The following is a 27,855-nucleotide window of genomic DNA, read 5'->3' on the forward strand; positions in this document are numbered from 1 at the left end:
TGAACACAGCACCTTGAGCTGAGCTGCTGCTGAGCTCCCGGATGGCTCAGTTGGTTGGAGCGTGTCCTCTCAACCACAAGGTTGCCAGTTCTACTCCGGCAAGGGATGGTGGGCTGCACCACCTGCAACTAGCAACGGCAACTGGACCTGGAGCTGAGCTGCGCCCTCCACAACTAAGACTGAAAGGACAACTGGACTTGGGAAAAAAAAAAAAGTCCTAAAGTACACACTGTTCCCTGAATAAAGTCCTGTACCCCTTCCCCAATACAAATCTTTAAAAAAAAAAAAAAAAAATCACAGTAATTTCTCTACCCTCATCCCCAGGGGTTTTTTTTGGGGGCGGGGGGGGGGGTGTTAAACTCTGCCTGCTTTTTGTAAACTAGCAAAACACTAAGAGATGCAAGATTCCTTACAGTACAAATCTTCAGAGTTCTGTTTGTAACAAAATTTAAAACATATGAAAGTAAAAAATGTAAATTCATCTTCCACAAATCAATGACATGAAAAAAGTAGGAAGGGGGGTATTCAGCTTAATTGAGACAAAAAAACGACATGAAAAATAGATTTGATTACAGGCCTGTTTGATCTTGTTTTTGAACAAACCAACTGGAAAACAAGATGTGTGAGACAGAGAAATTTATGTCTCTGATAGCATTAAGGAGTTAATGTTCTTTTTGTTAGTTGTGAAAATGAAATTGTGTTCATATAAAAAGAAAAGTCCATATTTTATAGAGAATTACGTAGGAGTGAAATGATCAGGGATTTTCTTAAAATACTTGAGAAAAGAGAGAAAAACAAGAAAAGAAGAAAGGAGGGAGGTCCATGAGAGAGCAAAAGGAAAAATAAAGCAAGTGAAGGATAGTTTGATAATTATTGAAAATGAAGTGATAAGCATATGAAGATTCATCTCTTATTTTTGTGTATGTTTGAAAAAGTTTATAGAAAACCATGAAAAATACCCAAAAGGCACACTGATTAAAAATTGAAACAATAAACTTAGATTATTGTCCAAATAAAATACCCTTTGAAGATACCAAACCTCATCATTTTTATGAGCAAATCAATGATGCATAACCCATTTTAAATCCTTAAACAAAGGGATTTTACATTTGGGAAGAGCAGAAAAAAATCAAGATCTGCACTCCTTATGATGTTCCTCTTTAAATCTTTTTTTTTTCTTAATGTTTGCAAAATACCTGAAAATCCTGCAGCTCTAAGGGTAACTAAGCTAAATTTGCTTTGATGTTACCCTTCCCCTGAAAACTCCCCATGAATTTTCCTATTTCAAAATAGATTTCACAGGTCAAAGCATATTTTGGAGGAAAATCAAAAATAAGAAGGAATGTCCACTAAGTAAATCTTTGCTATGAAATATTCTTTGAACACAAAATGGACTAAACATTGTGCAAATATTTATAGTGTGGTATGAATTTCATGTATCCTTTCCTTTTGTTCTTCATTCATATGATAAACATTAGGTGATTTGTCTGGGTCAAATCACCTAATGCCAGGCGTTTGGGGGAACAGCAGTTAACAAAGCCGACTCCTTTCCTACCTTCACAAAGCATACAGTCTACCAGGGAAGACACCAGAGTCTTCCACCACTCACTTTATTGTGATTAGCAAGCATTACAGGTAATTATGATGTCAATGTAAGAAACATCCAAACCGGTAGAGAATTTTTGTAAGAGTTTATTTGAGCCAAACTTACGACATGTGCTGGGGAGCAAGATCTCAAATGCTCAGGAGAATAACAGTTTTGCAGTTTGTTCTATGCATTTGAAATTGAGGGAATTTAAGGAAGATTACATGGAGGTGGGGGAAAGCAAAGCAGGATTGGATTACAGAATAATTAACACGATTATGTGCTCTCTTGAGCATGGTTATGCTTCTAAGAGGTCTGAGAAAGACATGTTTCAAAAGTATGTTAATCTAGATGCATAAAAACAATGAACAGAGCTTGCTTAGGGAAAAGATAAATCTTTTATTAAAAAAGCTATATGCTTAGGGCATGACTACCCACCATGACCTGCCCAGTTAGGAATTTATGATCAGATCACCCTGTGAGGTTACGTTCCATAGAACCCCTTTTTTTTCATCCACAATGACTTTCTGGTTTTTGAGTCTCATGGCCAACAACAAGAAAAACAGTGCTAGTCAGTTTGGGCTAGTCAAAGCTGGGCTTAGAAGAGGTAAACTCCGGATATTTCTGATCATCAAAAGCAGCTCCCATGGTTACCACTGAGTAATGTGGCACCACTTGGTCTAAGACACGCGAACTGCTACATGAAAATACTCCAAGAAAATTACAGTTCTAACAGTTTTCCATAGATTTTTCAGTGGAAGGCTGCCAGAAAAGTAACGAAAAACGTATTTTTGTATTGTTCCCTCCATAGTGGCTACCAGAGTTGTCTTGCAAATAGTAGTTTTTAATAAATGCTTGTTAAGTGAGTGAATAACTGAATTTAAGTACACTAATGGAACATAGATTTTAACAGATTCTGTTCTTTAGGATGAAGAAAATGTATAGTCTTAAACTTAGCCCTTATATCAGTCAGTGATTATTGAAAAATTAGTGATTCTTCAATAAAAAACAATTCCAAAGCTTATCAACTTAATACAACAAAGGTGTGTTTCTTGCTGTGTCATGTCTTCTATGGGTCTTGATAGCTCTCCAGACAGAGGAAGGGAGGACTAGAGAAGCAAGCACTGGAAATGAAATGCCTCCACCTAGAAGTAACACATTAACACTTCTGACATTTCAATGAGCAAAGCAAATTATAGGGCTCTATCTAACTTCAAACGGGACAGGGAGTGTAATCTCTTATAGGTTACACTGCAGGCAGAAAGCACGTGAAATTGGATATTGTTGAATAGCGTTAATGCCTACCACAGATCTAAACAATCAGTGAGTTATAGTTCTAGGGATAATAAATAGACTTATGTACTGGAGTAATGTTTCCTTTTTATCATCTATTAATGTCAATCTCCTTTCATATGGTTCAGTCTTCGGATCTTCACAGGTATGTGTGTCCAAGTTTAAATCTGTCAAATGGATACAACACTTGACCTTCATTCCCAGATACTGTAAATAAAGTCAGTACTCTAGAAAATGAAAAACGCCATACAAACACTGTAGAAGTTTTCCTTAATAGTATTCTAATAAGGACGTCTAGTCAGACTGTATTCATTCATTCATGTGTTCATTCAGTTAAAGGAAAAAAAAAGACTAAATAGCACATGAAAATTGAGTACTGAGTGAAAAAGTTTTACAGCCTCAAGAGAATTTCATCCAATATAGACTCTAGGTAGGCTCTCAGAGATAAGATTCAGGGAAGGAGAAATGGAGTAAGTCTTTTAAAGCTAAAAGACTGTTTCTTTCCTATTTTAAGAAAGCAAAATGTCTCAGTAGGTTGATTGACTAGTTAGATCTGGGCTTGCTGGTTTTGAAAGCACTGGGCTGGCTGCTTGGAGGACATCTGCTGTGATAGGTGGCTTAGAATTATGGAGTCCCGGTGTCGCTTTCGGGGATGAGAGGTCCCTGACGCGAGACTATGGCATGCAGCTGCCTCACGTCTGAGTCAGGAATACATCACTCAGTCAGGTCTGCACTAGTGTCAGCAGGCTAGGTGGTCAGGAAAGAGTTTATCAATTCATTCAACAAGTTTAATGTTTAATACCTAGACTCTTTACTGCCCCATCCTCCTTAGACCCCGCTAGGTCACCTGTCATGTGCTTCCGTAACGCTCTTTACTTACCTTATATAAGTTTAATTGTCACATGCTAGAGCTATTTAATTGCCCATATTAACTAGCCTACTGTAACGACCAGCAGAACAAGGACCATATCTCTCTTGCTCACACTGTATCCCTAGTACCTAGTACAGTGCTGGATATAAGGTAGACATGCAATAAACGTTTTACTTAAAAAATGGTTGAGGCACTATGCAAGACACTGTGCTAAGCAGGGAGATGGAGCAGATTGGAATATAACAAAACCAGAATTGAAAGATGGTGGAGACACAATACAAGGGTGGAGCCAAATTTTGTGAGGACAGTTTACACAAATTAAGGGGACCAATTTTTTTTTAAAAAAAGAATATAAAATTATAAATACAAAATTAACTACCTCATCTTGGAAGATGTTCATGCCATGGAAGGAACTTGAAACTTAAGCTTCATTATCTTCACAGTAAATACATCTCTGGTCAGAAGTGGACTTAATGTACTAAATACCGTGAAATCTCCAAAGAGTGATTAGAGATCTCAGCTGGGGAAAATCAAAGATTTCATAGAAGAGATAAATTAGGAGCTTGATCTTACAGAAAGAAACTAATGAAAGGGATTGCAGGTGGAAGAAACATGCTGAAACACACAGATGAGAAAGAGCTACAGCCTATCCGTGGAAGAGTTAGAGTACTTTTTGGCTAGTGTGCAGATGGGTGGGGAAAGTCTTAGGATAGTGGTTCTCAAAGGGTGTTCCTGGGCCAGCAGCAGCAGCATCACCTGAGAACTTGTTAGAAATACAGCTGCTCAGGTCCCAGCCCAAACTTAGTTAGAAACTCTAGACATAGAACAGAGACATCTATATTTTGACAAGACCTCCTTAGTGATTCTGATGCAGTTAAAGTTTGAAAAACCAATGCTAGGAAGTTACTTGAGTGTCATATGAAGCTATTTTATTATTACAAATTTAGTTTCAGGCTATATGACATATAAATGGAGAGAAATAAGAAAAAAGGTTTATGACAGAAAAAGAGAGACTTCTCATCTCATACCCCACAATAAATTACAGATAAATTAAAAAAGTTAAAGTGAAAAAAATGCAATCAGAGCTTAGGGAGAAGAAAAGATTATTTCAGCATAAGTTCAATAATAAACCTATAAAAGAAAAGATTCATAGACCCGCTTTAACATGGATTTAAAACATTTGTACCATTAACAGAATAAAAAAGGAAACAACAAATTATAAAATAAATATATATGCAACCTATATCTTTAGTAAAAAGCTAAAAAGTTTAGTTTAAAAAACATATAAACAGGCTGTAGAAAAATGGGCAAAAAACATAAACTGAAAACTCACAAAAGAAATACAAATGGCCAATAAACACATGAGAAACTATTCAAGTTCACACACACACAAACCCCAAGAAATATAAATTAAAATGGAATGCTGTTATTTTACTTGCCAAATTGGCAAAGCATTTTTAAAGATGGAAACAACTTAATCATCCACCTTTTAACTGTATGGTCACTTATACTGGAATTCCAAGGTGCCATTAACATTAATAGCATAAGGAATACTCATGCTATATGAAATGGGGGAGGGGGAGGAGAGCTGTTACAAAATAACAAACAATACTATCCTAATTTTGAAAAAACAATTCTATATGGATATAGATATAAAAAATAAAGGAACCATGTTGAGCAAAACATTATCATTGGTTAGCTCTGGGTTGTGAGATTATGATAAATTGTTATTTTATTCTTCATATATTTCTATTATCTCCATTATGTGATAAGCATGTATCCCTTTTCCAATCAGGAAAAAATTAAGCTATGCTACGAAGTGTGGCAATAAGTTGGAAAAATGATGATTCAATATCCCCTCAAAGTTATAACAGAATATATTTAACTCCAGAACTTGGTAGTCTTGAGTTTTGAGGGTTTTATTCTCGCAGTCACCACCCTCAAGTGGAAAGAGAGGAAAAGAGAGATGCAAAAATGAAACTAGAAACATACTCCAGCCAATCGGAACCTCAAGTTGCTTCTGATTTGTGATTATGTTAAATGACATGTAAACACTGTGATGTTCTTATTCACTTTGTTGAGTAAACACCAATAGTGTGGTTTTGTTTGTTTAAGTAATACACTGGGTGAGGGCGTGCTCTCACTACAAAATGTATGTTTTGGAATAAAACTTCAGCCTAGAATGTGAAGATTTTGTTTGGCACAAGGTAAGGGTGAACAAAACAGTAACTGAAAATGGTCCCATAACACCCCCTTGTGGCTTCCACTGTATCACATTGGGAAACAGCTCAACCAGCCAAGAGGAGGAAGCAATACCTACTGTTCTTTATAAATTCAACAAACATATGTGGATTCCTTGTTCTGCGCCAAGTACTAACAATACTAGGATAAAAAGCCACTAAATCTCTTCGTACTTCATCAGGCCATGCCAGCATTCGTAAACATTCCTGTTTGTTTGGGCTGAGCACACACAAAAGTTGTGAGTTCATAAAAGTTGAGCCACACAAATCAGTGTTTCTCTCAAACATGGCAATATCTCCTGGGAGATAGTTGGGGAGTTCGGAATAAGGTCTGTGATTGTGACTACCCCGCAGTTGGTTGGTAAGCATGTGGTCATCAGAAAAAGCAGTGGACGTGGATAAAAAGACACGGATTACAGCCCTGATTATCCGAGTCACCGTGGGCAGGTGATAATCCCAAGTAAACGGGAGTCATTCATTCACTTAATCTCTTTTTTTACAAAAAAGAGTAAAACCTTGTCTTTAGCCCCTCACAAACTCACTTCTCTAATATGTAAATTGGGACTAACAACCTCAATTCGTTGTCAAAAAGATTAAACATATGACCACTCTTGAATTTTCATTTCTGAAACCGTGCCCACCGTTTGTTTGTGCTTCTTTATACATTTAATCCTTTCTACATCTGCTCATAGAAACTCAAGGTCGGAAAAGGAATTAAACCATCTAATCCAATCCCATATAATTTCACATTAATTCCGCCAAGATTTCTTGAGTCAAGGAATCCAGCTGAAGCCTAATAATGACTCACGATGTTCAAGAGTTCGCCCTCCTGCCCGGTGGACTGCATCCCAGCCCTGCGTGGTTCTTTGGCGAACGTCAGTAAAACCATGACGCGGTTGTTGCCCTTTTAGTTGTCCCCAGCAGGCTGCTGCCACTCGTTAAGGTCTGAAATGCCATCAGCCTGGCCCAGCCCTGCAAGACCGTTCTCGCACGTCCCCTGAAGGAGCGGGGTGGGAAAGCGGCTGTTGGCGCGAGCGCTTCTCCCCCTTCTTCGGGGCAGGAGAAGGGCTGCGAGCGGGCGGGGTAAATTCCCAGCGCGGCCCCGCCTGGAGCGGTTCTAGGGCTGGAATCACCCGCTGGTCGCGGGAGGAGCGTTACCCAGCGCGGAAAGGGCCTGCGGCGGCGCAGAGGTGCCGGCAGGGGGCGCGGGCTGCCGGACCACCCCCGGGGTTAAAGGCCGGTGGTCCCTCCCAGGCCTGGTGTGAGGCCCGGCCTCGCTGTCAGGTCCCCTGCCCCCACTCTCACCTCGTCACCTCCCCGCCCTCCCAGCGGGACCCTGAGGTGCGCGGCGCAGGCGCAGAGCGAGGCGGTGAGTGCGGCCGCGGAGCCTGGGCTTGGGGCCTGGCGGGCAAGGCGTGGGGCGCGCGGGAGGGAGCGGGGCCCGCCCGGCCGAGTGCTCGCGAGCGCGAGGGCCGGAGCTGCCGCACGCCGCCCGCCGCCCTGAGCCCGCGGGTAGGGCGGCGCGGCCCCTCCGCCCGCGCTCGGCCGCCGCCGCCTTGGAGCTACGCCTGGGCTGGCCCGGCGGCCCCGGGGGACCTGGTGAGTGTGACGGAGGGGCGGGCCAGCGGGGCGCTGGGCTGCTGCAGGAGACGCGGGCGTGCGGGCGCAGCTTCCAGCGGGAGAAGGCAGGAAAGACCGGATGGCGTCTTTTAAACCGAAACGCTGCCTTCGTGTTCTGGCGGGATTGCGGTCGCCCTCCCCCATCGCGAAGGCTGTTCCACCCCCTGCTGAGGACGCTGCCACCCTGGCTTTCCTCGGCCCCCTACGGCTTCTTTCCTTAAGCGCTTTAATGTCGGTGCTTGGGAGTCCCCGCTAGTCGCTGGGCCTAGGTGTGGCGCTGCGAGGCGCGAGGGTGGAGGGCTGAGGCCCGGTGGCTCCTCCTGCCCGGCCCCACCGACGGGCACGTCCTGCGACGTCTGGGCTCCAGACGCCCGTCGGTGCCACGCTGGCCCGCCGGCCCCTCCAGGTGGCATGGTGACCCTCCGGCGGCGCATCCGCGTGCTCGTGCCCCGAGCCTCAGCCGCAGCAGGAAGCCGTCGGTACAGGCGCTCAGGACTCCAAACTCTAGTCTAAGCAAGCCGCTCTTTAGGGTGCTTATACACCCCTTTTGGTTTTGTTTTTTAGTACAATTTAGGGAGACGAGGAATTTGAAGCCGTTTATCTCTTTGTGAAGAGCTAAAGAGTGGTACTTCAGCAAAGACTGACAATAAGTTGGACATAAAAGTGGGTTCTAGTTCAAGCTCTCCTGCAACATTTTTGTGTTTATATTTTTCTAAAATCTGGAAAACATGCTTATTTTAAAATGAGGGTGTAAAGAACGTGCTTTCAAAACTCTTTAATATAAAAATGTAGCTTTTTATTGTAAATGCTTGTCTTATTTTTAAGAGAATATTTACATTGCAAGAAAGTCCTTAAAAAAAGATTGTTCTATTTCATGTCAGTGCTGACTGCCTATTATGTGTAGTCTGTTTTGTACACAGACATTCTTATTGTTGAAAAAGAAACAAGTGGAAAGTTGCTGACATGAGTTTTGTAAATTTTTTTTTAAATTAATGTTTTGTGTGGCATGATCTCATTTTTGTAAATGTAAAATGTATATTCATATCTTAGCATACGATAATGTCTAGTAGTCTGTACTTCAAAATGTTAACTCTGATTTTTCAGGGTGAATAGATTCTACATGATTTAATTTATTTATTTTTCTAATTTTCTAATAGTTTTTTCTTATAGTTTGCTTTTAAGTGGGGAAGGAGGAGTGAATGATAAGCTGCATGGGATTCAGAATCTTCCCCAAGAGAGGAGAACTAGTGAACAAATGCTTAGATGACATCTCTAAGTAAAAAGTCAAACTTCTTCATCGCGGTATTTATGCATCCAAAAGCACATAAAAACATTTGCTGAAATGAAGTGTGGGTAGCACTTTTGGTCTTGAGGAGGCATTTTCCCATCTTGTTGAAAGGAGGTCTAATAAGCCTTGGGGATTGTTCAGCCCTAAATAGGAGTCAAATCTTGACTGATCAAGGTGATCCTATTCCTTTCACCTGACAGTCTGAATCCTGGCCAGCTTGCAACATTAATTTTAATGCCATGCTTGGTTTCCTTTTCTTACTTTTTTATTCTTCATGTTTGAAAGAATTTGAAATGTCTTCTGAAATAACAAGAGGCTACTTTAACATGCTCAGCTGCCAGTTTTCAGTATTCTCCCTGAAACTTGTAGAGCATTTAAAACGTGAAGTGTAAAGTTTTTAGCTGTATAAATTCTGGAAGTGTACAAAAGAAGGATTAGGAATAAGTCTTGAAATTTTAGTTTATTACATAAAATATGAAAACAGCTTTTGTTTTTTGTTTTTAATTTTTGAATGCACTTGATTGGGATGGGCTCAAGAAATGCTATTTGTTTTGTTAAGTAAGGCATTATTTATGTTGATATCATTTCCGTAAATCTCCTGGTTTTCAGTTCTTTGGATGGTTCCCTTCTCCTCCTCCCAATTAGTGGCTGAGTAAGAAGTGGAAGCAAGATGTAACTTGCTTGTAGCAGTGATTAGCGATAAAGGTTTACTCACAGTTGTTCAAAATCCAGGAGTCAGAAACATGCTTTTTCATCTCTGGTTCTGGCACTTAGTTGATCTGACTTTCACTGACTCTCTTTCCTCATCAGTAAAATTGGGGCACGTTTGATAGTAGCCCTTCTGTGTACCTCACATGATTGTTATGATAGTAGCCTCACTATATACGTCACAAAATAGTTGTGAAGACCAAATAAAATAAGGGTTAAAAAGATGTTCAATAAACTAAAAAAGATCTATCTTAGTACCATATGATCACATCACCTGTAGTGCTGATATACCCAAAACTTAATGAAGCAGCAAAAATAGTATGTGCACCTCAAATTCCTCACCACTAGAAATGAGATGGTCTTAGTAATGATGCCAAGTTTTATCTGCTTTGTATATCACCTTATTGGTAAGAAAAGCAGCATATAAAACTGATGGAGAAAACCACTTTTTCTAACATTCCTTCTGACATTCCTCACTGCTACAGAGGAAAGAACACTAACTGAAATGGAAGAGGTAGTTCTGATTCTGACAATCTGTTACTTGAACTGGGGTGATCACTTTATCTCCCTGTTTGTTTCCAAAACTTGGGCTTTAAAATTGATTAGATATTTGTTCAAATCCCAACCCTACCACTTATTAAGTTTCCCCTTGACTTTATTATGCCTCAGTTTCTGTGTCAATAACAAAATATTTTGAGGGTTGTGGATTTTGTATATCATAGGATTAAATAAGATAATGTGCACAGCCTAGTACATAACTGGTGATCAATAAGTGATCGTTTTTATTATTCTACTGTTAAATAGTCTATAAGGACTTAAACAGTTAAAAGTCTGTGGGTTGGTGTTTGCTTTCATTATATTGGCTTTCATCATGACTGAATAAATTAATGTAGATTTATATACTTTGGTGTTAAGATACAGCTTTAGAAAGTAAATTCATTTCAAAGAAATATGACATATTTACATATACTCACATATTTGTCAATATAAGTAATTTTTAGTATTTAATACAGTGTGTTCAAAAGAATATTATACGTGAATTAATTTTTGTATAACTTTCTAATTGAGTAAAGATCTTGGTAACATTGTATTCTTGAATCTCAGAAATGAACTACATTTTTGCTGATAGGACTTCTGTCATGTTTTTCCTGTAGGCATTTTTTACCACCTATGAAAACTTCAGTGTAATTCATTTTTCCTCACTGCCATATTAAGAATTTATACCAAGTAAGTAGAATGTGGTAAAACGAATGAGTCAATTTTATAACAGTCCATGAGAATTTAATTGTACAATGGTTGCCGTACCTGTTTTGTTCTCAGTAGAATGTTGAATGTGACCTAATAAGTAAGAAAGTGATTTTTTTCTTGAAAATTGTATTTTGATGCAATTTGGTAAGTATCTATGTGATAGGTATCTGTGTGATAAGTATTTTTTCTGGAAGCCAGGGGATCGATACAGATTTGCAAAAATACTTTTTTAAGGGATCATATCCACCTTTTGCTTGAAAACTATCAAAATACTCCCAATTATAAGAAATGTAACTATTTTATTCTTAATATGTTGCCATAGGCTCAATTTACTTTTTATAAAAAAAATAATTTAAGCATAAGGCTTATTGTAATTATCCAGTTCTCACAATTACATCAACATTTGAAAAAGAGTTCTTAATATCACTAAGAAAGAAAACAGAAATTGGTGCCCTGCCTTTAAACTTGATCAGAAAAATCCAAAATATAAACAGAAGCTTTTTTTTTAACATTTTAACATTTCTCTTATGAAGTAGATTTTCACGTGACACACAAATTTCTTATTGCCTGTAAATTCTTAGGTTAGAAGGAATTTTTTATAACAGTATTAACAACAGTTATTTGCGACATATTTTAAATTATTTTTCATTTTTAGATTGAAAAGATATGAATGAATATCCTAAAAAGAGAAAAAGGAAGACTTTACACCCTTCTCGTTATTCAGGTCAGTGAATGATTTTAAAGTTGGGCTGTGGATTAATTTCCATGCAATTGTATTCCCATCTGTTTTCTCATAAATGATCAGATAAGAGTTAAATACCTGGGTCAATTATTAGGTATAAGAAAACTTTAAATAAATTCTCTGAATATGTATTTTTCATTATCTACCATGTGCTGGGCACACATCAGAACTGACAGACATTATTTAATTCCATACAACTTCATGGTTTATAGATACTTGAAAGTAGATATCCAAGGCTGCATACTTACACAACGTAATTGGGATTTGCCTATGTGCTTCCCAAGCTTGTGCTTAATGCACAACCATAACCTTGTTGGAAGATATTTTGCATCATTGTGGAAAAATATCTTTATCCTATACATTACTTTCAGGAATAAAAACTTTTATTTTGATTGTGTGATTTTATATCTTTTGGTTGAGGTTGTCTGTGCTATCTTGGCAGTACTAAGAAGAGAGGTCTCTCTGGCTATCTCTAACTCATATACCTCTCATACATAGACTTGGGATGGTCCCAGTCATACCTACTAGCCCAGCCAACCTACACATGCTTCACATTTGAGGAAATTAAGCCTGGCTTACTGCTAACTGGCCCTCAGACCACTGTCCCTGTGCATTATGCTTTCTCTGCATCACGTGGCATATCTTCTTGGTAGTTAATTCAGTGTTTTTTGCAGTTAACACATTTATATTTTGTGGTATTCTGACAGTAAGTGAAATGTATCTGTGTGTATCGCAGTTTTAAAGTTTATATTGTATAATTTGCGATTCTTTCAAAGCTCTATGTTAATATCATCTGAAATATAAAAGCTATCAGAATTGAGGGAAATATTAATACTTTATTGCAAATACTATGAAAATTTATATGTTAGATAAAGGAGTGATTGTCATTTAATGTATGTATGTATGTTTACTGTGCTTGAAAATTCTTAAATTTTGTTTTATGTTCAGATTCCTCTGGAATAAGCAGAATTGCAGATGGATTCAATGGAATTTTTTCTGACCATTGTTATAGTGTCTGTTCTATGAGACAACCAGATTTAAAATATTTTGACAACAAAGGTATATCTTATATTTTCCAAGATATTTTTCTTTAAATTGCTTTTATATATTATCATTTCTTCCGTATTTGAAAATGTGGGTGAGTTACAATTTCAAAATGGGCAAGTGTTTAAATTTGTTTAAATGCAAGAAAACAAGAATTTTTTTTGTAAGAAAGCAACTAAGTGAATTTTAATTTTTAGAGTTATTTCAGATATATAAATAAAAAGTACATTTTCCTAAATACATTTTAGTTGGCTAGGAATTGATGGCAAAGCAGAAGTGACCCAGAATTGGGAGCATTTATAATGAAAAGTTAAGAATGTTACACACAGTTCATCCACTCAGCTATATCTTTCACCTTGCAGTCTGGAGCGCTAATGGAAAGAAAGAATAGAGGATGAAGGATTTGGTCTTTTTCAATCGTTCATTTTGTACTGACTTCTCTTTTCTCCAGTATTGGGTGAATGATAACAACTTGCATTTGTTTTCTTCTCCTCTGAAATCATCAAAATTCCCATTTCCCTTGAGCTCCTGTTACAGATACAGAAACAGAAATTATTTTTTTTAAAAGAGAGAGACATCAGTATGAACTCATGTTTGGCCTAATATAGACACATATGGTTACATACAAAAATATTTGTAGGTATGTCTATCAATACATGGCAGTGTACACAAGTACTTTTTGCTCTGTTACCTGAAAAAAATGACACCCCTAAAAAAAAAAAGACATCCAGTAGCAGTGAGCACATCTAGTGCCCAGATCTTGGTTTCTAATACCATTCTCCAATAAAAGGAACTAGGGCTTCTTGGAGAAATGACTGGTTCTAGTTCTGGGGCAGAAAATATACAAGATGAGCCTGAAGCATCCTATAGTGCCAGAAAATAAGGAAGTACTCAAAACTCTCACACACAAACACTACAGATATGCCAAAGGAGCACAGGAGCCAACTAAAAGAACTCCCAATAGCCAAAGCTGAAACAATTTGAGGAGAAAAAAATTGAGTTATAACCCAAAATATAAAATAAATAGCCATGAGTCCATACTGATATAAATAAATGATTGAATAAATAAATGAGAAAAAACAAATCTCTTGTACAGAAGAATCCCAAATTATAAGTCTATTAAAACAACAACGACATGATGTTGAAGCCCAGTTTTCTATACGGACCTTATTTCAGCTTCTCCATGCTAACTTGGCAATACTGTGTCTGGGCTGAGAGAATAAAGGCTCATTCAAATTCAATAATTTAAACTTAAAATTCCTAAGTAATTTTGAAAAGTGTGTTCTAGTCCAACTGGGGCATGAAAGCAAAAACAGTTACTTGTTTGGACAGATTTTCTGTGTCTGTGATATATGTAACCTCTTTTCATGGCTAAATCTAAGTCCTTAGTTCCTGTTGAAATTCAAAATTATACTTAAAATACTTGGTGCTTTGTGTTATAACAATTAATGTTTAATGCTTTGATATAAATGTTTTTCAAAATCCCTTTTTACAGATGATGATTCTGATACAGAGACATCGAATGACTTGCCAAAATTTACAGATGGAATCAAGACCAGAAACAGAAATCAGAACTATCTGGTTCCCAGTCCCGTACTTAGAATTCTAGATCACACTGCCTTTTCTACAGGTTAGGGAAACTAAGTAATAGCATTTGCATATTTTGTATAGATCAATCAAGAAATAATGCATAAAGTAATTTTTTTTGCCAGTTATTTAACAGGTCTTAACAATAATAGGCTTGTTTTATTTTTCAGAAAAATCTACTGATATTGAAATTTGTGATGAAGAATGTGATTCACCTGAATCAGTCCACCAACAAACTCAAGAAAGCCCTATAGAAGTTCACACTGCTGAAGATGTTCCAATTGCTGCAGAAGTGCATGCAATTTCTGAAGATTATGATATAGAGACAGAAAACAATTCCTCTGAGAGTCTCCAAGACCAAACTGAGGAAGAGCCGCCAGCTAAACTTTGCAAGATCCTTGACAAGAGCCAAGCTTTGAATGTGACTGCCCAGCAGAAATGGCCCTTACTGAGAGCTAATAGCAGTGGCCTCTACAAATGTGAACTTTGCGAGTTCAACAGCAAATATTTTTCAGATTTAAAGCAGCATATGATCCTGAAGCATAAGCGTACTGATTCAAATGTGTGTCGAGTATGCAAGGAAAGTTTCTCTACCAACATGCTTCTGATCGAACACGCCAAACTGCATGAAGAGGATCCCTACATTTGTAAATACTGTGATTATAAGACAGTAATTTTTGAGAACCTCAGCCAGCACATTGCAGACACCCATTTTAGTGATCACCTTTATTGGTGTGAGCAGTGTGATGTGCAGTTCTCCTCAAGCAGTGAACTCTATCTACATTTCCAGGAGCACAGCTGTGATGAGCAGTACTTGTGTCAGTTCTGTGAACATGAGACTAATGACCCAGAAGACTTGCATAGCCATGTGGTAAATGAACACGCATGTAAACTAATAGAGTTAAGTGACAAGTATAACAATGGAGAACATGGACAGTACAGCCTCTTGAGCAAAATTACCTTTGACAAATGTAAAAACTTCTTTGTGTGCCAAGTATGTGGTTTTCGGAGTAGACTTCACACAAATGTTAACAGGCATGTTGCTATTGAACATACTAAAATTTTTCCTCATGTTTGTGATGACTGTGGGAAAGGCTTTTCAAGTATGCTGGAATATTGCAAGCATTTAAATTCACATTTATCTGAAGGGATTTATTTATGTCAATACTGTGAATATTCAACAGGACAAATAGAAGATCTTAAAATTCATCTAGACTTCAAGCATTCAGCTGACTTACCTCATAAATGTAGTGACTGCTTGATGAGGTTTGGAAATGAAAGGGAATTATTAAGTCACCTTCCAGTCCATGAGACAACTTGATTATTCTCTTTAACTTCCATAATGTTAATGTAAAATAATAAATATGACTTTTTTTGGAGATGTTAAAATGAATTATTTTAAACACAATTTATGAGAATTGCCTTAAACAAAATTCTTTAATTGTCCAATTTTCTTGGCATTGCTACATTTTTCAGTATATAATTGTATACTAAATGTGGTGTTTTCAGTGTATAGTAGTTCATAGTTTTAACCCCTCTTGGTGACTGTCATCCTGTTTCTTGCATGTGCTCTGATTTAATGAATTGATAGGAAACAGATGTACTAAAAAAATGACTAGTTTTCCTTTTGTAACCATAGGTGCTATTAACTTTTTTAAACTCAAAACAAGCTCAGTTTTTCATATAGAAAGTCATTAAACTGCTGCACTACCAGCACTAAAGTGCAGTATAATGTACAATTAAGTCCACTGATACTCCCATTAATAACCCAGACCCTCCTTTTGCATTCCCCATCAGTAATTATCCCCAAGTCAATCACTGGACTCTCCATCTGTGTGATTCTTTTAATAACACTAGAAGGTCAGTGTAATAGTAGAAAAGATCTGGTTTTGGTTTTCTTGGTAGTCTTATTTTTTTATTTTTTTTACTCATCACTTTATTTTAGCCCCGATATATGTTAAGTAATGTAAGATGTGGGTGGCGAGGAACTGGTAAGGGATTAGACAATGAGAAAGCAACATTTCATAACTCAACCTGTTCACGTTTCATTTCCAGTTATGCAACTACAAAGTCATGCCCAAACTGTTGGTGTCAAATCATTTATTGACCTGAAGTATTAATACTGAATTGGGAAGATGTGGGAGCTAAGGGGTTGCTGGCGTGATAATGTATAAATTACATTTGATCATGGTAAAATCATCTTAGCTTCTATATTAATGTGCTGTGGCTGCCATAAAGTACCACAAACTGAGTGGCTTAAACAACAGAAATTTATTGTCTCACGGTTCTGGAGGTTAGAAGTTCAAAACCAAAATGTTGGCACAGTTTGTTCCTACTGACGGTTGAGAGACAAGGATCTGTTCCCTGCCTTCCTCCTCGGCTGATATACATGGCCGTCTTCATGTCCATGTGGTGGTGGTCCCTCTGTATGCAAGTCGGGCTCCATATTTCCCTTTTTACAAGGAACCAGTCATATGGAGTAGGACTCCCCCCAGTGACCCCATTTTAACTTAGTGAAGACAACATCCCCAAATAAGGTCACATTTTGAGGTACGGGGGCCCAGGACTTCAATATATGTATTGGGAGGGAAAGAGAGACAACCACAAAAAGCAGCTTCTAAATAGCAGCCTCAAAAAAATAAAACTTTGTGTATCAGCGGCCTCAAACTTAAAAAACACTACAGCTCACAAAAATATTGTTCGGGAATATTGATAAAGTTGAAACCAATTTATGACCTATGATTTTCCCACTTCAAAAACCATGGGAATATAGGCTATTTTGAGAATGGCAGAAAAAAAGTTTTTACCACCAATCACTTTTATCTACTATTTTGTCATACTTGTATATGCATACCTGTATTCCTAGAAACTACCATTCCATCTGATTGTAACTCCAGGTAGGGAGGGCTATCTGATACAAATGTTTCCTAGAAGACTTAAAATTACAATTGTTTAAATTAGAAGAAAACCTTAGAAACCATCTGGTCTAAAACTAGTTTTCTAAGTTTCTTGTAGAAATAGAAACTTAGGTTGTTTTTAGGTCAAGGTCACAAAACCACTGTAGCAGACAGAAGTGAATCCAAGTTATTTGGCTTCCTGTCTAGTGATGTTTCCATTACGCCATGTTACATAAATATGTAAGCGTCGTCCTTGAGATATTTTTCATGACTACTTAACCTAGCCCTCCAGCTGCTTTTTTGGTAATTGTTACACTTTTTTGATATACATCCATCTCCAGGAACTTGATTTTCAGCAAACAAACCTTAAGTAATGCCTTGGTGTTTTGTTTTTTAATTCTGTATTTTATTGCTTTACATTTGATTAGGTGTTGGTAATTAAATTAACAGTACTATAATGAAACTAAAAAGATACTAAATCCAAGTTTTAGAAACATAATTTTGTATTTTTTGAAGAATCTGCAGCTTGAGGCAACATCCCACTGACAGCTTGTTCAATAAAAACTTGTGACTGACTCAGCTTTCAAATGTCTGACTGACCAAATTGCTGAGGTAGCTGGTCTATTTTTAGCTTAATGAACTTCTTTGGAGAAACAAACCTACCTAGAGAGAAATTTTCTAATTCTTTTTTTCTCTCAAAGACAGGCATTTCCACTATATTCTTTGTGACTTGAACCACAATTCAAGTGTGAGAAAACATAAGTGATAAAGAGGTTTATTAGCACTACAATAGAATTCTTGGCAGCAGTAAACGTAGTGACAGGTCATTTTTTTCTTGCTATTTTTGTCTTCACCTTGGAATGAGTTACTGCTTTTGAAATTCCAAAGCATTTCCCCTGCACTCCATCATTTCAAAGTGATTGTGCACTACTCAAAAGCCTTTCCTCTTCCTACTTGTTCATTTGCCAGCTTTACCATTTTAAATCACTTTTCTTAGATTTCTCTGAATGTATGATATCACACATTAACCAGTTCCTTAGTTTCACTGGACCTATAGTGTGTTGGTAGGTGATTGCTGAATTGTTGGCAGATAAAGTATATAGGCTTTTTTTTCCCAATAGCTTACACTATTCCTAATTTTTGAATCCGACTTACAAAGCATTGAATTACTTAATTCCTGGCACTTTACCATTAACCTTAACTTTCCTTGTTTTGCCAATCATACTATCTTTTGCAACTAGTTTAATATAATGCCCCAACTATTGTGATTAATTTTTAATAGAATTGTAATGCCTAAAAAGCACTATGTTATGTAAATTTGAGAAAGCTAATAAAAATCAAATGGCTATAATCCTCTTGGGAAGCAGATTGGCTCACCAAAAAAAATCAGTACTCATTAAGAATTTAAGTGAAAATAAATAGTTAAGGCTAATGTTAATCCCAATGGAGAAGCAAATTTGGTTAGGTTACCCTACAACTGAGCCTCATCGTTATAAATTAAAAATAAAATTTTGCCTCTCACTTTCAGTTCTGATGACTGAAGATGCAGAGGATCTAAAGAGAATTTTCATTAATGGCATTGAGTTTATTGATCGACAAAAACGCTTTATATTGGTTTAGCTTTCCAAAAAATTCTTTTAAGACATTAAAATCTAAGAAAAAATTATGTACGTTTGTGGTGTAAAATATAAATTCACAAAGCTAAAAGTCACATAGTTTTCATGTTTATATGAAGTTAAATGTTCAATTTGGAAGTTGAAAAACTAAAAATTTTAAGAGCCTATCAGAATTGTTTGGAGTCTACTTCATACTAGTGATTTAAAAAATTTTTTCTAGATAAAGACTTTCCATATTAAAGCATGAATCACCACAACTTCCTTGTTAAGTTCATTCTCCTTAGTAACACTGGTAATTACCTGAACCCAAAACAAATCACATTTGTGAAAAGCAATTCACTCATTTTAAAAAGAAACAATTTTCTCACACTGCTAAATAGGAATATTGTATTATCTACTAGTCTTATTCCATACTTGAAGAGAAATGATTATTTAGACAGCTTTGAAAAGGAATTTTTGTTATCACAACCATTAAAAGTTTGTTGTTTATTTGTGGCTTTAAATAGGCAAATGAATATAACCTGCATAACCTTGCTAAAAATATTGAGCTGAATGAATTATATCCTGAAAATTTTAATGAAAAGTATGTTTTGAATGAAAACTCAAAAATTCGGTATTTTTAATATCTGATCCAGATAATGTCCACTACTGAAAAACATTACAGTTGGAAATAATTGAAACTTTTGCCCTTACTCTTCAGAATAAGCTGATATCAGGAATTGGAAACATACCCATCAAAAGTAATTTCTGGTGGGTAATTCCTTTTTTCTCTTTTTCAATCCTCTGCCTACTGGGCATTCACCATGCTGTTCTGAATTTTGGTTGGCTGAAACTGAGAAGATTGAATTCTCTTTTCCTATCTACCTGGTTCACTTTATTCAGGTTTACTTCTTTACGGCATTCTTCATGTTTCTAAAACATAGGCCTCAAACTATATTCTATGGCTAATTGCCCTCATCTTTGCAACTCTTCCTCACCTCATGTGGGTTTTCAGAAAGTCTCAAGAGATTAAAGGTTTTCCAATTAACAAGGTGAGAGTAGATTTTCAATAAAAATTCTTCCCTCTATGAACTGTGTTACGTGATTCCCTTTATACCATATACCATATCACTTGCTTTTATAGCCTATAAATATGTATTCCTGTCTAACAACAATTTGGTTGTGCTGAATTTATAGATTTCAATGCGTCTTTTAAGCAGAATATCATGGCACATCTTACTAAGCAGTTCTTTATGGTTACAAGAGGATGGTTAAGTTCTTTATGGCACTGATCCAATGGTCTCTGGTGAACAACTAAAATGCTGAAGTAAAACTAACCTAGAATGACAGAATGTTAGTTTGGGAGCTACCGCAGAGATCATCTAATCCAGATTCATTAAACTACACAACATATAAAAATAATTGTATATAGTACCTAGTTTTATTTTCATGGTTGTAAATTGTATGTTGTAAAATACAACTAGCACCTCAAATATGATTCATGTATCATTTTACTCAGGACAAAACTAATTTATTAAGAAAAAAGCAAATTGATTTAAAGAAAAACAAAGTAAATAATGATACATGGACATGGAAAAAAATTGGGTAGGTGATACATGAATGACTGAAATTTGAGAAAACAAAATTCTGATCTAAACTTTTTTATAGTTTAGAAAAATGGTTCTATAACATCATTAGTCAAATACTTTTTAAACTAGAATAAACACCTCCCAACAACTTTTCAAAGAATTTTCTTTAGAAAAAAGTTAAAATGTGCCCTATTTTGTTTTCATGGAATGTCCTACCAGACACCTGAAGGGTAAATGATGTATTAGAGAGTACTGGACCAAAGCATATATGACTTTGATTTCTAATCCCTGTTTGTTAATTGTGTGACTGTACCCAAGGACAATGGGTGTAATGTCACTAAATTCTTCTCCAATAGTCCATGGATTCTTTGCAACTCTTTAAAAACTTCTATTACACTACTCTTCAATTTAACAGCTATGGGATATCTACTGTCAAGCCATATATTTAGAGATACAAGGATAAAATAAACTATGGTTCTTGTCCTCAAGGAGATTTACTATATAAGGCAGGAAACCTCCCTGTCACCTTTCTGAACTCCAATTCAGAATTGAGTGCCTTTTTCTGTTTCTAAGTATTTGCTAGTGTACAATGCTACCATAAACATTTCTGTATGTGTTGAAATATTTTGGGGTTTTGGTTGTTTTCTTGGGGAGAGGGGAATTTTTTTTTTGTATACTTGTGATTAAATACTTCCAAATTATTATCCAATACAGCTAAAGTTTATACTCCTACCGCAGATCACGTTTTCCTACATCTTCATCAACAATGTCATACAATTTAATTTTCTGGAAATCTGGGAGGCATAAAATAGTATATTAGTGTTTAAATTTGCATTATCTGATTACTAACAACCATGTTTCCCCAAAAATAAGACCAGGTCTTATATTAATCTTTGCTCCAAAAGACACATTAGGGCTTATGTTCAGGGGGTGTCTTATTTTTTCATGTGCAACAATCTACATTTATTCAAATACAGTCATGTCATCTTCTGGAACATCATCATAATGTACTAAATGCGTCCATCTGGCTGACGATCTTAACTGGGGATTATTTTCGGGGTAGGTCTTATTTTAGGGGAAACACAGAAGGTTGAAAATAGCTTGATATGTTTATGAATCATTTTGGTTTCTCACTTTGTGAAGTGCGTCTCCATATCATTTGTTTACTTTTCTATTGGGTTTTCTGGTTAGTTTTCAGAAGTTCTTCACAAATTTTAAATGTTGCTCCTTTGTTGACTATATACACTGCAAAAAATAGTTTCTCATATTGTCATCTACCTGTTACTGATGTTTTTGGTTGAGCAGAAATCTTTTAATTTTAATGTAGAAAAATCATCATATTTTTCCTTTACAAGTTGTGCTTTCCGCATCTTATTTACAGAATCCTCTCTAACCCCAATGTCACAAATTATTTTCCTACATTTTCTCCCAATAAGTTTCTGGTTGTAACTTTCATGTTTAGGTCTGAGGTTTTTTTTTGTTGTTGTTTTTTTTTATTACATTTATTGGGGGTGACATTGGTTAGTAAAATTATATAAGTTTCAAGTGTATAATTCTATAATATATCATCTATCCATTGCATTGTGTGATCACCACCCAGTCAGTTCTCCTTCCCTCACCATATATTTCACCCCCTTTTCCCTCTTTTACAACCCTTTCTCCCCCGTTTCCTTTGGTATTAACTAAACTGTTGTCTGGGTGTATGAGTTTTGTTTTGTTCATTTGTTGCTTTCAGTTTTATATCCCACATGAGTGAAATCATATGGTTCTCGACTTTTTCTGACTTGTATTTTGCTTAGCATGATAATCTCAAGATCCATCCATCCATGTTGTAGGTCTGGATTTCTTTGTGTGTTGGTATGATTCAAGTTTTATTTTTATTCTTTCAAGTGAGCCAGTTTCCCCCAGTACTCTTTGTTAAATAATGCATCTTTACCCAGTGATTCATACTAATTTTATGACATATCAACCTTCCCCGGGCATAATTGGGATATGGGTCTCTATCTGTACCCATAGGCTTGTCTGTTCCTGCAACGGTATCACATGCTTTGACAATAACATTATGCTTTGAATATTATGGTTTTGCAATTGTCTTAATATCAGGTTGTGTGAATTTATCCTCTCTGCTCTTCTTTTTGAGAACTGTTTTAGCTATAGGTGGACTTTTTCTTCCATGCTAATTTAGAATTAGTTCCAATTCCATCTAAAGTCTTATTGGAATTACATTAAAATTATTGGTAATTTTAGAGGTAATTGACATCTTTACAATGTTTCATCTTTCCTTTTATAAACACTGTATATTTCTCCATTTACTGAGGTCTCTTGTTAATGTTTTAAATTTTTTCCATAAAAGTCATATGCAATTTTTAAGTTAATTCCTAGATTCTTTAGAATTTTGGTTGCTTTGGCGTGCTATCTTCTTTTCTAATTGGTTATTATAGGTATATAGGAAGGCTTCTGATTTTTTTAAAACATTGCTTTTGTGTACAGAAATCTTGTTCAGATTTTAGCCTTTTTAGTTCAAATATCTTTGTTCAATTTTTAATGTAAATAATCATATGATCTGCCATAAATGACATATTTGTCTCTACTTCCATTTACCAGTCCTTAATAGCTCTTTTTCTTTCTACAGAATTTGTCAGTATTTTCACTAATATAATGAGCAGAAGTAGCAAGAGCAGGCATTCCTTTTTTGTTCTTAGTCTTAGATATAAGACTCCTAAAGTTTCCCCAATAAGTGTATTTACTGCAGGTTTTGGTAGATAGCCTTTGTCACGTTTCTTAGTATTCTAAGAATTTTTATTATATGTAGGTAGTAAACTTGAGCAATGAGTATTTCAGCACCTATTGAGATAAACATGTGAATTTTCTCCTTTAGTCTACTAATATTATAAATTACATTGAATGATTTTTATGTTATTTTTGTATCCCTAGGAAAACCCTATTTGGACAAAAAAAAAGTTTTTTAATACAATGTTGGCTTCAATTAGCCAATATTTCATAGAGGATGTTTGCCTCTATATTCATAAGTGTGATTTTCTTTATTTACAGCTCCTATCCAATGTAGAATCAAGGTTATTCTAGTCTTATAAATGAGTTGGGGTGTTTCTTCTCTTATTCTATACTCAGCAAAAACCTGTGTGAGATAAGATTAATCTTTTCTTTAAAGATTTGATAAAAAGTTACTTTTAAAATCATCTAGGCTTGGCTTTTCTTTTTCTTTTTCTTTCTTCGTTCTTCTTTTTTTGTATATGTGGGAAATTGCCATTTCAATTTTTTAAATACTTAATAGCTGTTTTTTCTTGGGCTAATTTTGGTATTTGATGGTTTCTCAGAAATTTTACACTTCATAAAAGTTTTCATATGTATTGGCATCTATATTATATGTCTAGTTATTTCCCCCTTGGTTTGTATCTCCCTTATTTTTGACATTCAAGAACAGAGTTGGAAGTAATATGTCAAATATATAAGTTTTTAAAATAAATTTTAGTTTTTGTTAACTTCTATTTGTTCCAGCTTTTATATTTTAATTTTTTTCTTCTTTCTTTGTTTACTTTGCTAGTTTTTGCCTATGAGTCTATTCCATAAAAAGAAAAGCAGTGGATTAATTACTTATATCAAAACACTTATTTTTATAATTCATAACATGCAATGTCACCTTTACTTTAAAACACAGTAATTATATCAAACATTATTATTTACAGAACTAATAAAGGGATACCATCATGATTTTCAAAATTCAAACAATGTAAATAAAATAAGAGATCCCTTTGAGATCCCCTATGCTCAAAACTGATATAAGTAGTTAAGGGTTTCACATAGCTCTTAAGTGGCATAGTATAGAGTTAAACTCAGGTCTTCAGATTTCAAGTTCTGTAGTTTTCCATTAAAATGTTTCTTCTTCAATATATTTGTTGAACAGACCTGTGAATGATCTCAAGGGTGGTGAATGCTTTCACCTTCTACATGCTGGTTGATGCTTGAAATTCATCCTTAAAATCTGATTTCTTTTTGCTAAATGCCTTAACTCCATTGTAAATTATAGTGCTTATCAAATATATTATTGTTATTAGTTTTATATATATATGTTTTATTAAGCATTAAAAATATAAACTATTAGATTTTTCTCATTATAGGAATACATGCCCAATGCAGAAAACAAACAAGTACAAAGAAAAAAACAGTAATGTATCACCACCCAGAAATAAAATATATGTATTACATATGATTTAGAAAAATATCTTATTTTTATATACTGTGGCAATATGGTGAACATTTCTCTATGTCATGTACTTTTTCAAAACAAACTTTAATGATTACATCATATTCCATCCTATGCATGTACCATAATTTATTTAACCCATTTCCTACAGGGGAACACTTGGATTGTTTCCAATTTTTCATGATTTTAAATAATATTTTGATTATTATATATTTATTTGTATTTTTGAATATATTGTATTTTGAATTTATTTGATTATGTATTTACAGCTAAAGCGATTCTTTTCCTAAGGTTGCTGAGTCAAAAGGCCTACACATTATAAATTTTGCCAAATAGCTCATAACAATGTGACAATTTTATGTGTCATCTTGGAGAGTCTGTAGTACCTAGTTATTCAACCAAACACTACTCTAGGTGTTGCTGGGAAAGTATTTGTGATTAATATCTACAATCAGTTGACTTTATGTAAAGGATATTATTTTGGGTAATCTGGGTGGGCTGATCCAATCAGTTAACAGGCTTTAAGAGCAGAACTGAGGTGCCCACTAAAAAGGAATGCTGCCTATAGGTTGCAGTGTGAGCTCCTGCCCAAGAATTTCCATTCTGCCCTTAATGGGATGGCAAGCCCTACATACATATTTTGCCTAGCCAGCCCTCACAATCCCATAAGCCAATTTCTTCCAGTAAGTTTCTTACCCTATAAAACCTGACTGATACACACTGTAACCCTCCTGCCAGCAAAGTATGAGACTGCCCTGGGTCATTGGCATCACAATGTTTTTAGATAAATACACACATTTTGATAATTATAATTCCAAGAATTCCTAGCAGAAATGATTAGCATACTGTGCTTATGTATGTGTTTTTATGGAGAGGGTAGGGAAAGGAGATAAGGGATTAAAAAACATAAAATAATTGTGAAGTCAAATGATTCCAGCTTATTTTGCAATTATGCTCAGGGACTTCGTATATTGCTAATATTAAAAGCCATTTTCTTTTAATGGAATGCCTGCAATTCCAGCCAATGGACTGGGCCCTTTAATAAACATTGTATGGAATATCTGTACAGTCCAACACCCACAGAGCAACCAAAAAGACCTTTTAAAACGTAAATTAGATCATATTACTCCCCAAGCTTAAAACAGCAAGCCATTGCACTTAGAATAAAATGTAAATTTCTGATCTTGGCCTATATGATTTTACACCTGCCTACCTCTCTAAACTTATTTCCCCCAATCTCTGTTTCTCTCCCTTCATCCTAGACATATTGGTCGTCTTTCTTTTCATTCACCATAACACTTTTTCCTGTGGACCTCTGGACTTCCCTGTTTCCCATTTTGGGCACTCTTCCTCCAGTTATTCCAAGGACTGGCTTCCTGGGAAAAGCAAGTTAATATTACCTCCTTAGAAAGGACCATCCTGTGAGGCTCACTCTTTCTTATTTTCCTTCAGATAGTCTATCCCATTGCCATTTTTCTTCTTCAGAATACCTGATTTATTGCATTTGCTTATTGATATTCACCTGTTGCAACAGAACAATATTTATCCAGCTCTTACTATGTGTGAAGCAGTGATCTACGCACTTTACATGCTATCAACCCATTTCATTTTCAGAACAATCCACAAGGTAGGTACTACTAGTACTCCAATTTTATAGATGAAGTACCTCAGGCTCAGGAAGATGAAGTGGCTTCACTTGCAAAACTGCATCTCACTTGCCAGCTCTAGAAAGAAATCCCAGGACATTTTGTTGAGCCATGTACAAACCAGCTGCAGCAGCTTCCCTAGCATGTTAGAAATTCACACTCTCAGGCCTCATCTCTAACCCAATGAATCAGAATGGGCAATTTAACAAGTTTCCCAGATGACGCCTAAGTACAAAGTTTGAGAAAAACTAGTCAAAGATGATACATCAATTTCCTAATTTCTTCTCACCTCTAAAGTAATTCAACACACACACACATACACTCACTGCTCCAAGTCCAGAAAGCCAATCTTACAGAACAGAGTAGTGGAGAGGTCAAATGGGTTTTCCATTATTGCTGCTGGCCCAGCAAGTCCGCACCCTCCTGTCTGGTAGCCCCAACCCCCACCTCACCCCACCTCCTTTTAGCTCTCCCTGACTAAACTAGCCATTGGCACCTACCTATGACTAGGCTGGTCAGAGCTTTGGAAACATTGCAAGGAGAAGGGAGGGGAAGCAGAAGTTGGCAGGGGGTGGGGAGTGAACAGCAAAACATTCCCTTGCTGCATTCCCTGCCCGCACAAACCTTGCCTTCTGCCCTTAACAAAAATGGCGCTCGACATAAGTGCACTTCCGGCCACTGAGCCAAACAAAATCGGGCACAGCAAGAGACCGGAAGTGACCGCCCTTTTGGCACGCCTCCCACCTCTTCCCAGCTTGCCAGCCTCCCTTAAGAGGATGAAGCGGCCTGAGGGCTGCGGCTGACCTGCGAATGCTGAGTGACAAGTCGGAACCAGGACAGTGTGAGTGCCCTCTGTCTTGGCCGCTGGCCGTTTTACTTCTCTAGGGGTGACCTTCGTGCGGCCCGGGACGAAGTCGGAGAGTCGTGCGCCGGGTGCTCTGTGTCGAGACGCCGCCACAGCCCTGCGAGAAAGGAGCGAGCGAGCCGGGCTGGCGGCCGGGTCCGGCCCGCGGAGCTCGCGAGGCCGGAACCTGGGCGAGGGGAACCGGGTCTGGGCCGGCGCACGCGGGGCGGCGGTGGGGTCTGGCCCCTGCCCTGCGGGCGGGGCTCCCGTGCCTGGTGTGGAAGGCCTGGATTTCCCGAGGTAGGTGATTCTCACCGGCTGAACCGGGTCGTTGCCGTCACCCCGCCTTTCCCACGGAGCTCCTTCGCCCCGATGATTCCTGACCCTCTGGTATGCTCGCCTTCCTTATGGCCACTCTGCTACATTCCACACATACACCCCAGGATTTGATTGGTGTTTAATTGTTTTTGTTTGGTGTCTTTTTCATGAGAAGCTGCCCCCCCCCCCCCCCAGTTTTGTTTTTTTTTTTTTTCTGTTCCTTGAAAGTCTTGGTACTTTGGCTGGAAAACTCAATGCTCACTTTAAGCCTTGCCTCCTTACTTGTTGTGATGAGAATTCCTTCTTTACATAATTCAAAACGTCAGTATTGAATTATGATCTTGGAATTGTATTTCCTCACTTTGCACATCCACTGCCATCCACCTAGAGCTCCAGGTTGAGAAACTTAATCACTTACTGTTTGTGAACTTGGCTTCTCACTAATTCTGTTCCGTGATATATATACTTAAGAGTCACATGTAGTCACAATTTAGCCACAGTTAGTTTCATCTTCACCA

At 36.9% G+C, this 27,855-nt stretch overlaps 3 protein-coding genes across 13 annotated transcripts in view; 2 read left to right on the forward strand and 1 right to left on the reverse strand.

The window, feature by feature from the left end:
• The first annotated feature begins 6,922 nt into the window (after positions 1-6,922).
• ZNF639 (zinc finger protein 639) lies at positions 6,923-15,605 on the forward strand. 6 transcript variants are annotated; one of them, XM_074328223.2, is made up of 7 exons: positions 7,365-7,588; positions 8,174-8,272; positions 10,760-10,832; positions 11,509-11,577; positions 12,544-12,654; positions 14,135-14,269; positions 14,397-15,605. In XM_074328223.2, exons 4-7 carry the CDS (start codon positions 11,520-11,522, stop codon positions 15,545-15,547), a joined length of 1,455 nt encoding a protein of 484 aa, XP_074184324.1. In that variant the 5' UTR covers positions 7,365-7,588; positions 8,174-8,272; positions 10,760-10,832; positions 11,509-11,519; the 3' UTR covers positions 15,548-15,605. The 6 variants fall into 6 exon arrangements, with proteins under 6 accessions (XP_019607625.1, XP_074184324.1, XP_019607607.1 ...); XM_019752066.3 differs by lacking the exons at positions 7,365-7,588; positions 8,174-8,272 and adding an exon at positions 6,923-7,358; XM_019752048.3 differs by lacking the exon at positions 8,174-8,272.
• Positions 12,648-27,717, reverse strand: LOC109458487 (uncharacterized). The gene is made up of 4 exons (XM_088794346.1): positions 27,699-27,717; positions 26,676-27,423; positions 26,196-26,253; positions 12,648-13,167 (listed from the first exon to the last, which is right to left on the reverse strand). Exons 1-3 carry the CDS (start codon positions 27,715-27,717, stop codon positions 26,241-26,243), a joined length of 780 nt encoding a protein of 259 aa, XP_088650472.1. The 3' UTR covers positions 12,648-13,167; positions 26,196-26,240.
• MFN1 (mitofusin 1) overlaps positions 26,898-27,855 on the forward strand; it is a 30,677-nt gene continuing 29,719 nt past the window's right edge. Inside the window, exon 1 of one of the 6 annotated variants that reach the window (XM_019751911.3) lies at positions 26,898-27,016. The gene's annotated coding sequence lies outside the window, so the exon portion shown is untranslated. Of the gene's footprint in view, positions 27,017-27,185; positions 27,410-27,855 lie in introns of those variants that run through there. The other 5 variants (XM_019751942.3, XM_019751930.3, XM_019751920.3 and 2 more) reach the window with 5 other exon arrangements.

The sequence above is a fragment of the Rhinolophus sinicus genome, chromosome 17 (genome assembly GCF_057876585.1).
Source record: "Rhinolophus sinicus isolate RSI-liver-muscle chromosome 17, RSI-T2T, whole genome shotgun sequence".
Taxonomy (NCBI): Eukaryota; Metazoa; Chordata; class Mammalia; order Chiroptera; family Rhinolophidae; genus Rhinolophus; species Rhinolophus sinicus.

Excerpts from the sequence above, each read along its gene's own strand:
- ZNF639 (XM_019752066.3), top strand. The coding sequence starts at position 11,520 with ATGAATGAATATCCTAAAAAGAGAAAAAGGAAGACTTTACACCCTTCT. Across the intron at positions 12,655-14,134 it reads AAAATATTTTGACAACAAAG|ATGATGATTCTGATACAGAG; the intron begins GTATATCTTATA and ends CCCTTTTTACAG. Across the intron at positions 14,270-14,396 it reads TCACACTGCCTTTTCTACAG|AAAAATCTACTGATATTGAA; the intron begins GTTAGGGAAACT and ends TTTATTTTTCAG.